The sequence below is a fragment of the Crocodylus porosus genome, unplaced genomic scaffold (assembly GCF_001723895.1).
Source record: "Crocodylus porosus isolate Cpor-Errol unplaced genomic scaffold, CroPor_comp1, whole genome shotgun sequence".
Taxonomy (NCBI): Eukaryota; Metazoa; Chordata; order Crocodylia; family Crocodylidae; genus Crocodylus; species Crocodylus porosus.
Window position 1 is genome coordinate 133555129 of NW_017728931.1, and position 15555 is coordinate 133570683.

General features: G+C 42.1%; 1 protein-coding gene across 1 annotated transcript in view; it reads left to right on the forward strand.

The window, feature by feature from the left end:
* Positions 1–15555, forward strand: part of BEND7 (BEN domain containing 7) — a 54537-nt gene that overhangs the window by 16657 nt on the left and 22325 nt on the right. Inside the window, exons 4-6 of the mRNA XM_019543975.1 lie at positions 2539–2661; positions 6957–7222; positions 13211–13436. Coding sequence (XP_019399520.1) covers positions 2539–2661; positions 6957–7222; positions 13211–13436 — 615 coding nt within the window. The remainder of the gene's footprint in view (positions 1–2538; positions 2662–6956; positions 7223–13210; positions 13437–15555) is intronic.

Sequence of the window (15555 nt, forward strand, 5' to 3'; positions counted from 1 at the left end):
AATAGACCCTTTGGTTTTCAGTCAGGGGCCTCAATGCCTGCATGCCTTCATTAGGAATGCATTGTATTGTAAGAGGGAAGATGAACAGGTATTTACTGACAGAATTTGCTTTGTCAAAGTTTTTATATGCCATTCACCAGAATGTAGAATCTGAAAAAAGTCTCTTTCAAATATTCTTATTTATTATTTGTTAAGCCCCAGCAACAACCTGGAAGCTGTACAAGAGACAAAATAAAGCCAGGCCTGTCCCAAAGAGCTTATTATTCAAAGAAGACAGACAGAGAGTAGGCAAGCAGCATTGAGGAAGCCCAGAGGGAGGGGTGAAAGGGATTTTTCATTGTTTTCTTTAATTGTAGTTATTCATATAACTGTCTTCTATTTTTGTTGGCATCCAAGACAGCTGCTTGCCTCACTAAAGGGCAGGTAGCTGTGCTGTTGCCACTGAATTTTTTCTTACAAAGCACATGAACAGTTGGAAGTTGCCTTGAACCTAATCTACTGTAGAGAGGTCTAGTCTAAATGAATGCTCAGGTGAAGGGTATTGGCAGAACTAAGTTCAGGGACTCTGAGTAATCTGCCACAAGCCGACAAATAAAAATCTTCTCCAAGCATTGTTTGTACAGCTCTAACAGCATGCTAAGCACTTTATGGACCACTGAGAACGTAAAGGATGGTTTCTATCCCCATTCCCCTAAAACAGCACTCAGTCTGAACAGGCAGCGGACAAAGTATGTGACCAAGTCGGGCAAAATCATCCTGAGTCACTAACTTGTTCTTGTTTTAATCTGAGATTGCCAGTGTGTTACAAAGCAAATGGAGCTGGTGCAGTAGTTTTTTTCTTAGTTCTCAGAAAGCCTAAAACAGGAGCCCTCAAAGATGGGACCTACCCTGTTTACCTCAATGCAGTGTTAACAGCAGATCTCTAAATATATTCATTTTAAATGTCAGGTTCTTTATATGTAAGACAGTCAACAGATATCACTAAGAAGGTCTGAGCAATCCTCTGTGAGCAGCCTCTTTGCTTTACAAGTGAGTGGCTTCTGGAAGGATTGTGACCACTTTTTTCTTAAATCTGGTCTCTGGGGAACATTGCCCAAAGCAGACAGTCGTAGGTTGGGCTCAATACCTGATGTACCATATCAAGAAGGGAGTTGCATGGATTTGGAGACACAGCGAGATTTGGGGAGCTTTTCCTATTGACACAAGCTCGGGATGTGGTACAAACCAGAACTATAAAGTTGTTAACATAGTGGAGGTGGAGTGAAAGGTGTCAGAGACGAACCATACAAATAATGGAGGATGTTGGAAACTAAGAAAGAAAACTGAATGAATTATATATGCTTTGGCTAAGCAACCATGAAAGCCGCCATAGGTGTCTGCTAGTCAAGCTGGAGAACATAAGTGATGGTGCTCCCCCAAGGTCAGTCCACTTATGACACCAAAATGAGATGACTTGTATTTAGTTGTGGACAGCTTCAGAATGACTGTCCCTTTCCTTGCTTTGTTGAGCTGTAAAATCGCTACTGATTTAAATCCTCATCATAGTCTTCAGCGTTAACTGCCATTCAGGCAGGTACCACCACAGCAAGTTATATTCAGTTTATCTTTTGGAAGGTTTCTTTTGCAGCTTTAAGGAGCTGAAAGATGATTCTTTTAAAACAAACCTTAGATTCTGCTGCACAAGGTCCAGCCAGCAGAGATCTGGACCTGCCCTCTGAGCTAAACTGCTGGGTAGGAGATGTAAAGACCGTGGAGGCTGAGATAGTACTAAGGATGGTGCAATAGGAAGCAACTAGGAGTAATGGGATTAAACTGCAGAAAGGAAAATTAGCATGACCCATTAGTAAGGTGTTCTGGCCAGTGGTCTATTGGGCTGTTCCCTAATTTCCACAGAGGAGTTGTAAAAGTCCCATCTGGGACTTGGCACTAGAGAAAACGCCACAGAAAATGACTCTGCTCTGGTAGAGCAGACTCTCCCAGCTCTCTTGTTGATGATTCTTTTCCTCCGTTGGTTCCTGTGTGTCTCTGAACTGAGAATCTTATTTCCACTCTCAGTTCTTCACTTTGTAAAGCAACATGTGTAGCATTCAAGCAATTTTAGAAATCGGAGGCCCTCATTTAAGGCTTAATATAAACCTTTATTATACAGACAGCTACCCATTCTTTGTAAGGCTGTTCTAGGAGACGGGTTTTTTGTGCATGATAAAGTGAGTATGTTTATAATGAGGTTTGGTGCTATTGTTATCTGAGATGAACTAACCTGACAATAGAGAGCCCTGCTGTGAGAGTACATTGTATTCCCACTTCCATGCAGTCTTCACCAGCCCATGTAACATCATGTTCCCAACAGCATGTCAGCATTTACACTGATAATTGGATAAAACCCGGTGGCCCCCTCCTCTCAAAAATGAATGTATTGAAAATTATTGGTTTGCTTTCGTTGGATTCAATTTTTTGATAGTGTATGTTGCTGTCTTCAAAATCCTGTCGAGATTTTTTTTTTTATTTTATCCTCCTTTTATTTTCTTTCTTTCTTAGGGGAAATTCCAGGGGTGAATTCATCAGTAGGACCAAACTGCTGCACTTGTAACTGTCAGTCAACCTTGCAGGCCATTCTCCAGGAGCTCAAAACCATGAGGAAGTTAATGCAGATTCAAGCAGGTACAATGATCAGCCTCTTGCACACTAAGTGTTAAATCAAGCCTAATGTCTTTAGGCAATGTTTTCATCTGGAAGAGAGATCCAGTGCTTACTGGACTAGGCTGGGACTTGGAACACCAGTTTTCAGTTCCCTGTTCTTTAGGCAGGTTACTTGGGATGAAATTTTCAGAAGGTGCTTTGGCAGAAGGCAGGGTAACTGAAACAGGGATGCATAAGCTTTCATGAGCAACAGGTTGCTTCATCAGACGCTATGAAAGGACATGCAGAGAGCAGACTGTACAACTGGAGTGATTTAATTACAAAAGACTGGGTAGGAAAGAGAGACAGTCATGCTGAGAGCTTGCATCTGGTCAGAAAGGAGCTATCTGAGCATACCTGAGCAAGTTCCTTGTGTAGATTGATTGCAGTCCATTTCATTTAAAAAAAAAAATTGGGCGACTGTGGCATTGATGTCTACACAGTCAGATGGATTGCAGATTGGCTGAAGGGTCGTACTCAGGGTGGTGGTGGACGGGTCATATTCGACCAGGGGGAAAAGTGGGCAGTGGAGTCCCCCCGGGCTTGGTCCTTGGGCCCGTGCTGTTCAATCTCTTTATCAGCGATTTGGACGTTGGGGTGAAAAGCAACCTGTTTAAATTTCCTGATGGTACCAAAATTTGCGGTGAGGTGAGCATGCCAGTAGGGAGGGAAAGACTGGAGCAAGACCTGGATAGGTTACAGGGGTGGGCTAACAAAAACAGGATGCGTTTCAATACTGACAAGTGCAGGGTGCTGCACTTGGGCAGTAGAAACCAGCAGCACACTTATAAGATGGGAAACTCCCTTCTTGAGAGCACAGAGGCAGAAAGGGATCTTGGAGTCATTATTGACTCCAAGATGAACATGAGCCGACAATGCAAGGTCATGGTTGGCAGGGCTAACCGGACCTTATTGTGCATCCACAGGTGCATCTCAGGCAGGGCCAAGGAGGTGATCCTCCCCTCTATGCAACCCTAGTTAGGCCACAGCTGGAGTACTGCGTCCAGTTCTGGGCGCCCCACTTCAGCAGGGATGTGGACAACATGGAGAGGGTCCAGAGGAGGGCCACCTGCATGATCCAGGGACTACAGGGTAGACCCTACAGTGAGAGACTGCGGGACCTAAACCTGTTCAGCCTACACAAGCAAAGGCTGCGGGGGGACCTGGTGACTATCTATAAACTCACATGGGGGGACCAGAAGGGTTTGGGAGAGACCTTGTTTTCCCTAGCACACCCTGGCATAACAAGGAATAACGGCCACAAGTTGTTGGAGAGGAGGTTTAGATTAGACATCCGTAAGAACTACTTCACAGTCAGGGCGGCTAGGATCTGGAAGCAACTTCCAAGGGAAGCGGTGCTGGCTCCTACCCTGGGGGTCTTTAAGAGGAGGCTTGATGCCTACCTAGCTGGGATCATTTGAGCCCAATTTTTTCTCCTGCCAGGCAGGGGGTCAGACTTGAAGATCTACAAGGTCCCTTCCGACTCGACTTCTATGTTTCTATGATTGCAATTTAGTTGTTGTGGGAAAATTTGACTCCCAGCACCTAATGTGTCTCAGTTTCCCATGTACAACAGGGATCAGAGCACCTCTCTATTTTGCAGGTGTAATGTGAATTGAAATATATTAAGGATATTGAAGTGCTCAGATACGTGATAATAGGGGCCTGTAAATCCTTACATTGGAAAAATGAATGGATCATTAATCCATCCCCTTCTGTATTATCTTGCCATGTTCATTCAAAGTAGGATTTCTCTGCCGTCTTACTTGTTTTCACCCAACTCCTTTTATCCTGGAACTTAGCAACCTCAGCAACACATTTGAGACTTGTATAGCACTATCTGTCCAAAGAACTGTGTTTTGCAAACTGAGTGTTCATATTTCCATTTTACTCGCGGGAAAAGAGAGGCACAGAGAGAGTGTCATTTGACTCGGATCAGCACAAAATGGAAATCCTGGAGTTCCTTTGCTGGACAGCAGCTCCCAATTAGAATTGTGGGGGAGTATAAGAAATCCTAGAAATCCTTGAAACAGGGTTGGAAGGGATCTCACAAGGTCATCTAATCCAGCCCCCTGCTCAAGGCAGCATGGCCCTGACTAAACTATCAAATCCAAATATCTATCCAGCCTGCTCTTGAAAATTTCTAGGGATGGAGATTCCACCACATTTCTAAGGGCATTTCTACACATACCTTTTCATTTGGCAGCACACCGCCACTTCTGAACAGACTCGATTAATAGAGCCTGCTCTGCACATGCTCCGATGCTCATTGTGCTGTGCCATATGCAGTTGTATAAGTGGCGAAATGCGCATCAGCACGCAGAAAATGGCAGCGGTGTGCTTTTGAACTAAAGCATCTCCAAAACGTTATAGTTCAAAAGCATACCGCTGCCATTTTCTCAGCACTGACATGCATTTTGCTGCTTTCACAAGTGTAAGTGTCACAGCGCCAGACACTTGCATGTGTAAAAATGCCCTTAGTGCCCTGTTCCAGTGCTTAATCACTACCTTAATTGACCTATGGTAGAAGTGGAAAGGGTAGCAAGGGTGTTTATGCCTTACAATATCATTCATGAAATAATGTGATCTAAAGGAACACTCATACAAGCATTATAAGATTAATCAATATGACTAAAGATGTTGCAAAAGAATGGTAAAACCTGATTCTACAGCCCCTACCTTGATGAGTAATCCTTCAAACGAGTTGCATTGATTTCTGCGGGATTACTTACATGAGTAAAGATGACTTGTGAATAAGTGATGCAGGACTGAACCTTTCTCATTAAAACTTGGCATCCAGAATAGCAGATACATTTCTCTTTGCCTTCTGGATTTGAAGGATGTAAATTACCTGAAAATGAATAGGTGTCTTTATAAAAAGCCCTGGGAAATAGTTTTTGTGGGGTGTAGCAAGAGCAGATGCAAAGGAAGAACCTGTTTGGCACGTTTGTTAAAAATTAGCACCCTATGTACAAACATATATGTGTAAGCATAATGCTACTTAAGCACCTTTCTAGTGAAAAAATCAAACTGGAACTCGCAGCCCTTTATGTTCTTGCCAGAAATGAAAAATCATCGAAATCTATTAAGTAAATAACACTACAGTGTGTTACTTCTTTTGAAGAAGCCTTGTAAATAAGAGCAGTTTGTTGTTCACTCAGTGCCGTGGAGTTTTCCATAAAAATTTCACTCGCATGTGGACAAAAGGAAAGTCATTTAGCATTTGTTTCTGGTCCTGATCCTGAAAGCTGATACCTAAGGAAGGACTCACCTATCAACCTGATTACGGGATCAGGTCCTTAATTACTAAAGTATAGCTGGATTTTTTCACAGTGCCGTGCAAATGTTCAATATTAAAATGATATAAATAAGAAATAAGTCATCAGGCTTCAGGTGTAGCATGTGAATTGTACGTTTCTGTGTACAGCAGAACTTGGATCATTTGTACCCAGGTGGTTCACAGCAGGTTGTCCAAGTTAAGGATGAGCTGTTTGCTGTGGCATATACTTCAATGGGCAGCTCTTCTCCAATCAGCTGGAGCTCATCAATGGTCCCAGGCTGCTGATCAGAGAAACATTACCTCTGAAATAAAAGCCATAGCAAATAGCTGGAACACCTGAGCCATTTGCTGCATCTGCATATATCTCCAGCTAGCTCACAAACCCTCCTCTTTGCAGGGCATTAAGGAACCTAACCCTGCAAAAAGCCTGGCTGCCACTGTACAAAAAACCAAAACAGGCATCAAGCTCAGCTTACTGTTTTCTAGAAATATTCAATGCTATTTCCACTCCTTGATAGCACAGGACTTTTACATGTTCTCGTTCAACTAATTATCATGGTGGCTAAATTTGGTGCTAATGCAATTAGTGGTATTTTATTTATGTCAGTAAAAGATGTTCAGAGACACAGCAATTTTTGGTCATGTGGAAGGACATACAATGCAACACAACTGTAATCATTGCTTAAGTACTTATGCCACAAACATCTCCCCACTCCTCCCCTCACCCTCATCGGTCATTAATAATTCCCAGCTTTTCTATTGCATTTTTCATCATAGATTCAGCGTGTTTTACAAAGGAGTTTGATGATGTCCTCGTTTTAATGAAGAAATTATCCAGATTTGATTTAAAAATGTTTCTTACCACAATTTATAGGTCTGTTTGCTATTTGTCTGGGAGCACAGCAAATCAATAATTTAGTTTTAACCTGAATTTGTGTGCATCTGTGGGGCAGAGTTTATGTCCATAAATATATTCACAGCTTTTGTTTCCCGCCAGTTGGAACCCAAAATAGACAGCAGCCTCCCGTTCCCCTGATCTGTGCACAGAAGGCAACAATATCAAGGAAGAGAAATAAGAAGAAAAAATTGCCCCAAAAGACTTTTGAACCAGTTACTGTGAATAAGAAGTCCAGCACTGTAGAGAATGAAAAGAAACTGTCGACCAACTCTGAAAAATCCAGTCTGCATGCAGCTGAACCCGCTCTCAAACCAGAGACCCCTGTTTCAGGATTTGGTATCATTCTTGAATCACCTTCCTCAGATGTAAGTTGATATTTGAGGTGCATAAAATACCACTTATACTGGGGAGGAATGCATAAGCCTACCAGGGGCCGTACTTTTCCCGCTTCTCTTAAACAAATAAACGGGGATTTGGATGTGATCAGAGAGTTGTGAAAGAGGTGTGCTGTTTCAAATGCCTTATCTTCTTTTTCCTTACCCATCTGCAGGTGCTCTCTAAAGCTTGGGTTCATTGTTATTTTTAACCCTGCAAAATAACCTGGTCTCTGTCTGCCATGCTGCTAGGAGCCAAGGTGGGCCTAGGAGCCCTGAATGTATGGAATTTACCCCCTTAGGTTTTTTGGACTAATCCACACCTTAGCCCTGATCCCCCAAAGACTGATTTATGTACTTAATTTTATGCCCGAATAGTCGTATTGGCTTCAGTGGGATTACTTCATGCATAAACTTCCTGTGAGTAAGTCTGCTGGATTGGAGTATTTAATTTGCATCCCTGTAGTTTTCAGATAAAGGCTTTGATCCCGCTGTTCAAGTCTGCAGGGCTTCATATAAGGCAGGGGTCTGCCCAAGCAGATCTAGTTGCAGGATCAGGGCCAAAGTTAGCAGCTATTAGAATACGTGACAAGGCCATGGAAAGGCTGCATTTGGCCTGCTTTTCTTTTTCCTGCTTGTGAGTATAATGGAGTGTCTAGCTTGTGTCCATAGTAGTGGTTGATCTGCTTTGTTTAATCACCAGGTGGATGGTGATCAAAAAGTTCACTAATGAATAAACTAATCATTTATTTCTTTAATATATATATATTTTAATCTTGCAAAGGCAGTTTCCAATTTCCTAAGTAGTGTGAGCTTGAAGAGCATAATTAGATTCTGTATCAATGAGCATAAATGAAAAGAATTCTGTAGATAATGTTGTACGTTTCTGGAAGTGCCAACTAATAATAAAAAAGAGCAGTCATGATAATTCAGTTATATAGATGCAAGCTACACCACTAATTAGATTACAGTGTCATGTCACAGAATCTGTGTAATGATATAGTAACTAGCTGAATTCTTTTCAGGGGTTCTTCTGTTGCAGTATTCTGGGGAAAGTGTTGGATACAATAGGAACCTTGTCCCCTAAATGTGCACTTCAAGTTTATTAAACTATTTGCTTGTGGCTTTTCAAAGTTGACCTCCATTTTTTTGGGCAGTGTCAGGGGTTAAATTACAGTGAAATTTAATCCCCAATTTTTGTGGGGGTGTTTTGTTCATGCCAGTTTTGTGATCAGTTCACTGTCAAAGCAATTCTTTGCAGGTGTGATTTTTGCATGCATAAATTGAATAGCCTTGGTAAGGCTATCTTAGCCTTGCCAAGCCCTTCACTCTTGAAACCCACTTGTTAGTTCAATATGGTTACAGTAAGAGAACCCCTGCCGTCTTAGAGGATAAAAGGAGATTAATTTTATTTTGTAATGTAAACATTTGTTTTGTTATTCAAAAGAAAACAGTTGAGCTTTTTAAGTGAAAAGAACAGTGAAAACAATGCTGGAACTTACTAAACAAAGTCATTTCTTTTTTCAAAATTGAATGATAGCACTGTTTTATCTTTTTCTTCTGTCTTTATTCATGAGCATTTCTGTTGCATTTATGACCAGAGGGTCTGAACGCCCAGGGAAGCTAAAAGGAAATTCCTTACATTATAGAAATCTTCTTGGAAAACTGTACAAGTTGTCCGTGTGTCTGTGCTGGTCCATATCAATACAAACCAATGCCAGTATTATTTCCACCTCATCTATTTGGCTAATAAGTAGGGCTGTCAAATGATTTAAAAATTTGATCATGACTAGTTGTGCAATTAAAAAATTGAGTTGCAATTTATCACAATTTTAATTGCACAGCTAAAAACTCAAAATTATGCACAGAAGAACTCAAAATTATGCATGTACTTTGTATGGGTGGGGGTGAGATGTGTGGGGGGAATTTATGAAAGTATGGGGCATGTGTGGGTGTGCTGTTTGGAGCCTGGAGGGGAAAGCTGCCCGCATGCCCTGACAGGATTCAGGGTACTGTGTGTCGGGAATAAAGGGCAGCACCAGGCCTGGGGCAGGCTGTGGCTTGGGAGTGAGGGATAGACACAGTGCCCAGCAGGTAAATCTGTGGAGGGAAGAGGTGTCGGGGAGGGAAGGGATGGGAGAGCAGATCAAGGCCAAAGGTAGCAGGGCACAGAGCCCACCTCTGCCCTGCACACAAATTGGGGTGGCATGCCTCCCCTAGCAGTGCACTCAGTGGCAGGGAGCTGTGCCCCCCCTGTGCCCCAGGAGGAGTTGCCCGCAGCTCCATCCCATAACCAGCTCCAGGTCCCATTCACCCCAGCCCTGCCCCACTCTCTTCCTCGCTGTGGGGGTCTCGATCTTCCCCCCACCCCCTTCCCTTCACAGGCTTACTGCAGGGTGCTGATCTGCACACCACCAGGCTGCATTCCTGGCCACGTGCATGCTGTGGCTACTCCTGTGTGTCTGTCTGCATGTCGTGTTCCCTTTGCAGTGGCTCCTGCACTACCGCCATTGCCCCGCTGGGTGGCACGAGGCAGTGTCAGCCATGGAGCGGAGCCCAGGCGTGGACTCCAAAGCCACATGTGCGATTAACACGTTAAAAAAGCTAATGCAAGAACCAATTAACGCATTAATCGCATGTGTTAACTGTGATTGATACCCCTACTAATAAGTGATCTCAATGCAACTTTACAAACCCTGCATTATACCTCTGACCCCAAAGGAATTAGTTCAGATTTGCAGAGAAATTAGTAACTCCATTGGTTTCATGGTAGTTCTGGATTCATATAATTGGAATCAAGCTGTGCATCTTAGTTTGGACTAGAGATGATCCTGCCTCAGGTCAGACTAGACCTCTGGAGGTGTCTCCCAGCCCTATTTCTCCATTATCTGTTTGCTGCATCCATTGATATGAGCCCGATCCAGCCCATGGAACCACTGAATCTGCTTTGCAGACCTGGACTTGTAACATGGCCCTGCCTTGGGGCAGCAAAAGTGCCTTTTCTGGCCATGGCCTGAACCCTGCCTCATTACCCATTCTGGCCCACCTGTGCTTTTCTACTCTCCCGAGCTGTTAGGGCCTTCAGTTTTTCTGGCTAAGTCCTCTTCTCCAGCCCAAGAAGTAGTAGTGGCTACTTTCTCTTGGAGTGCTCAGAGCTTTTCCTCTCCCTTTTGGCTCCTTCCAACTCCACCTGTCAGCATCTCGAGCTCTGGCCCCTGGTGGGACTGAAAGCACCCACATGCCCGTTGGGCATCTCTGGTGGCTAAACCACAGTGCGCCCCTCAGGCATCCCAGTGTGACCTCTTCACACTTTGTCCTCCAATGTGAACACAAACCAGAAGCGAGAACATCCGCTTCCACAACAAAAGATTCTGCTCTTGGGGTTAATCACTAGCACTAACACAAAGGCTCCAGGCACTTTTCTTTTGCTGCTCGGGGTTTGGGGTTTCTTCCAGCCCCCCTGGGGCATAGGATCCTTCCTCTGTAGGCAGTCCAAACTGGCTCTTCCCTGGAGCTCTGCCTCCTGCAGATCCAATGGCCAGACTGCCTTTCTAGGTCAGGCCCTGGCTTTATAAGTTTTGCCTCAAGTCACCTGACACTCTACTTCTGCCCCAAGCCTGTCACTCACTGCAGCTTATTAAATTGCGTTTTATTAAATGACCCTCTGCCCCTAGCAGTTCTTTCAGGGGCTGGAGTGTCAGCTGCTCCCTGGCTTCATCTCATCTCCAGTAATGGGGTAGGGGCTTCTCCTGTGTCACAGTGGGGATTGTGGCTGGATCCTAGTACCTGCCAACCTCTGACCTGAGCTGGGTCATTACAGTTCACAGCCTCAAAACGTTGCGGACCACTGAGCTAAGCTTTTTATTTAAATATCACATTCTCTTGCTTCTAGTTAATCTTTGTTCTTCTTTGATATAGTATCACTGATTGGTGTAAACTTGGTAATGGCTTTGCATTTCTAATCAATACAACCTACTGAAATGTTGGGGATTAAATCTAATTTTCTGCCTATTCATTTTATCACAACAAAAGTGTCAGAATTTGGATCTTATTTATGTTACGCTTTACATGAATAGTTTACCCACTGGTTCTTTATACCCTGATTATTATCTGCTAATAGGAACTATGCCATTTGATAAATCACATTCAAAGTTGTCCATGAAACCTCAATTAAGTACTGATTGTCTTTGATTGAAGAGTAATTTGCCACTAAAAGCAAGCAGGAATAAATCAGCATTTTACCTTTAAATGATATGGCTGAGATTACAAAATGATTCTCTTATTAAAAACAAAGAAAGCCTAAACTAAAGTAACATTGACTGTTTTCCAATTGATGCACAGGTGGATTTCAGAGAGAATTCACAGAAAAGTTAGCGGAACGTGTTTATGTCCCAGGTCCATCACAGGGATTCTGCAAGCCAAAGTAACAAAGTAATAAGTACTACTCCACATCAGTTAGTCACACCTTGACAATCACACACTGTTCTGACTAAATTGTTGTAAAATTATGCCCATCTTTTTTGCACTTGAAAAAGTTTTTGACAGTCATCAGGATAGTTAATGTTAATGCATATTAAAAGGATTACACCATGACTTTGAAAGGTCTAGTAGAATAATTTTGACCATGTCGGCAAAAGTCAGAGTTTCGCCATGTGAAAATGCTTGTCAAGATAAGCTTATGTTTTGATGCAGTTTAATACCTTTATGATGATACCAGTTTTGCAAAGGAATCTCCACTTTCACTTGTCTTGTACAGTATGTTTACCTAATGATGCATGTGACTTAGAAAATATTCTGCTTTCTGTGAGTCAGGTTGGCCTCCTGCTTAGAAAGTCCACAGAAGAAAAATTACACGGTTGAATCCTACTCAGACTGACAGACCCCTCATCCTCAGTGAAGTTGCAGGTTGTTACAAGCTGAGGAGGGAATTTGCTTCCAGGACTTCAGGAATCTTTGAAAATGCACTCCCATTATTTGCAAGTGGATATTTTTCAGTTTAAAAACCAAGGTCACTGTTGAGGGTGTAAACGTACAAGATATAAAATATACAAGAATCAAGTACACTTTGTTCATGTATAGCTCTCAGTTGTAGTGGACAGGTGCCCTCCCAAAATCTCAGTACAGAGGCCTTTTTTGGACACCTTTTGGAAAATTTTGGCCCTAAAAGTCCTTAAAGTAAATCCAGATAAAAGGTTTTACGCAAATAAAGAATAGTGATTCCCACCACCCCATTTTTTTTTCTGTCACTGGCTGTATGATTTACCAGTTTCTTTGTGCTAAAGTAAGCTGCTAATTTAATGTCATCTTGTTCTCAAGATGCACTCAGGATGCATGATAGCAGGGGACAGAAGGCACTAGATATGAGAAATATTGCTGAGTCTGTTTCTTCTGCCTTTAGTCACATGGACTGTTTTTTCACTGCTAGTCTTGTAGCGCCTTGGATGGACCTTAACCATCTTTCCCATTGCATGTGCCCTCCTGGTCTTGGGGAGGTCCATCTCTGCTGTGGTACCCCAAGAATGTTTTGTCTCTTCAGGTATAAATTGCACTTCCTGGGCTCACAGGATTGAATCAAAACCGCGGAAGAGATATATAAACCCCATTTAGAAAGGCCATTTGGCCTTTTATGTAAATGGCATTGTATAAATGGACGGTCACCACCAGCTGTAATTAGATATTGCACAGTATTATCTCCCCTTGCGTTATATTTTTTTGTGTGAATAGAAGTGTAGTTGGTGTTGAGTACCTATAATGGCAGGTAGCCCTGACAATGTGTATAATTATTTGATTTGCTTTTCAATGCGCTAATTCATCAATTTACTTTCATTTCAATAGGACAGGTTGTTGTCGTGACTCCTGGAAGGGACTCATAGATGTGATAATTGAAGTGACAGTGACGTCTCACTGGAAGCACATGTCCAAAATAAAATAACGTATGTGAACACTATTTTAATTAAAATATCTGTCTTCTCTTGGTAGCCAGAAGTGCAGCTTGCTGAAGGCTTTGATGTCTTTATGCCCAAATCTCAGCTGGACTCTATATTGTCAAACTATACACGCTCAGGAAGTTTACTGTTCAGAAAGCTGGTCTGTGCATTTTTTGACGACAAGACTTTGGCTAACTCTTTACCCAATGGGAAGAGGAAAAGAGGACTCAATGACAATCGAAAAGGATTAGACCAAAACATCGTGGGTGCAATAAAAGGTAGATTTCTATGTTGTATTTTAAATGTGCCTGTAGTTGAGAACTTACTTGAATCATCAGTGCCTGTGTTTGTTAAAATTTGTCTAAAATGGATAGTAAAAATGTACGTTCTTATTTTTATTTCATTTCCCTGATTTTTTTTAATTGGTCCCCTCAGGGCCAGATGAAACGATACATTTATGCTTAAGTTCCCCAGCCTCTGAGATGAGGTGATGGGATCAGAATTTTGTTTCTCATTTAGAAACAAATCTTCATAATGATCAAGGAAGTGGAGAAAAGCTTGAAAACAGGACCAGAGTGTAACCAATGCTGGTCTGATCAGGGGACACCCTTAAGCAAACAGTATAGCAGAAGGAATATATTTCCCCACTGAAAGATGCTATCTCAAGACGTTAGAGGGTCATGAGTGCAGTATATGGGCTTTCAGGGTTGAGATGCACTGATACGGTGCTGAGGAGGAGCTTGTCCTGTCCAATTGTCATATCTGCTCTGTGAATAGTTGTTGCGTGGGTGAGTGGGGAATATCGTAGTGGAGAGTAAAGTTTTATATCTAGCTCAGAGGACTATGTCTACTTTGTTTTTCTTCCTCTTGTGAGAATGAGTTTCATAGTCTAGGTCTAGCTCCCATGAAATTTCTGTCACTATGAGTTCTTCCCCTAGATCTATGATTTTAAAGTCCCTGTGGAACATATCTGTTAAAGAAAGTTATGATCCACCCCTATGAAGAGTTTGAAACAACAGGACAGAGACCTTTGAATTGCTGCTGTGTTTTGTACTAGCTAGAGCTTTTTCAGACTATAAATTTAATTCCATGATATTCATTGCCGTAATCTAACCTGGGCATTATGAATATGTGGCTCATGTCTGGTTCTTGGTTTATATTGCTTATGGAAGCCCTGGTATTGACCCTAATGGTAATTGTAGTCAGGTTTCTGTTTTCTATTTGCACATGTTAAGAGAACAAAAAAAGATTATTATATAATTGCCTATTCCCTGAAAAATTAGGTACTGCCCTCTCAGAGACAGAATGTGGGACTAGAGGAACCAGTGTCTGATTAGGTATAGCAATTCTTATGTAATGTTAATTGACCCAGTACCTCTGGTCACACCATGCTGGCTCTTTTGACCCAGTGCCATGATTAGTCTATTAATACTGAAAGGCCCATTGCTAGATAAATGTATGATCTGTCATATAGGGTGTTGAATTCTGGTCCAGAGGGCCATGCATAACAATTTATCTTTACATGGTGCCTTGCATACAGAAGACCAAAAATCTTTGCATAGTGAGCTGGTTATAAACTACAGACAGTAGGAACGTTTTAACATGAGAGTTGAATGCAGTGATGGGAACAGAAGGCAATAGGGAAACGACTGTGGGACAGTACAATTTAAATAAAAAACTTGCCCTTTATAGAAAGAGAAGTGTTTCCAAGCAGTTAAGCAAAAGATGACTGTGTTTTTTCAATGCAAATTGAAATGCTTGAGTTAAAAATTCCTCAAAAATAGGGTTTAGCATAGAGATGCCAACAAACACATTTGTGTGGTGGCACTGCTAGGCACTGCTATGATACGCAAATTGTCTTTATTACATTTATAGCATAATCCCTGTCACGCTTGACAGGGGAGCCCTTTCCTAAAGGCTAATGCAACAAGATGCCAAGGACTGACGCACTGTGGGACTTTACTGAGCCTGGCTCCAATAGCACTTTTTTCCCTTCTGAAGAACCATGCTGTAAGACACTGTGGTTTCATTTATTCCAAGCGATGACTGAGCCAGTATGAAATCTCCACCAGAACAACATCATGTTGTTTGCATTATTTCATTAAGACATTCCTCTACCAAGCTCCCAGATAGTCTTCAGTGGTGCTTTTCGTTCTGTTCCATGACATGGATACAGAAACAAAGAAAAGGCTACATTCATTGACAAAATTAGCAGGAGAACTTAAAGGAGACACTGTTGATTTTTGAAAATTGCCCTTCTGTCTCAAAATATTTTAGCTACCATAATAACAAGTAATATGTAAGATTCCTATAACTGAGAGCAATTAGACCTGGAGAAATTCTTTCTACTTAGTGTATTCAGTAGTATTTGGTATAGAGCCAGCTTCTCCATTCCTC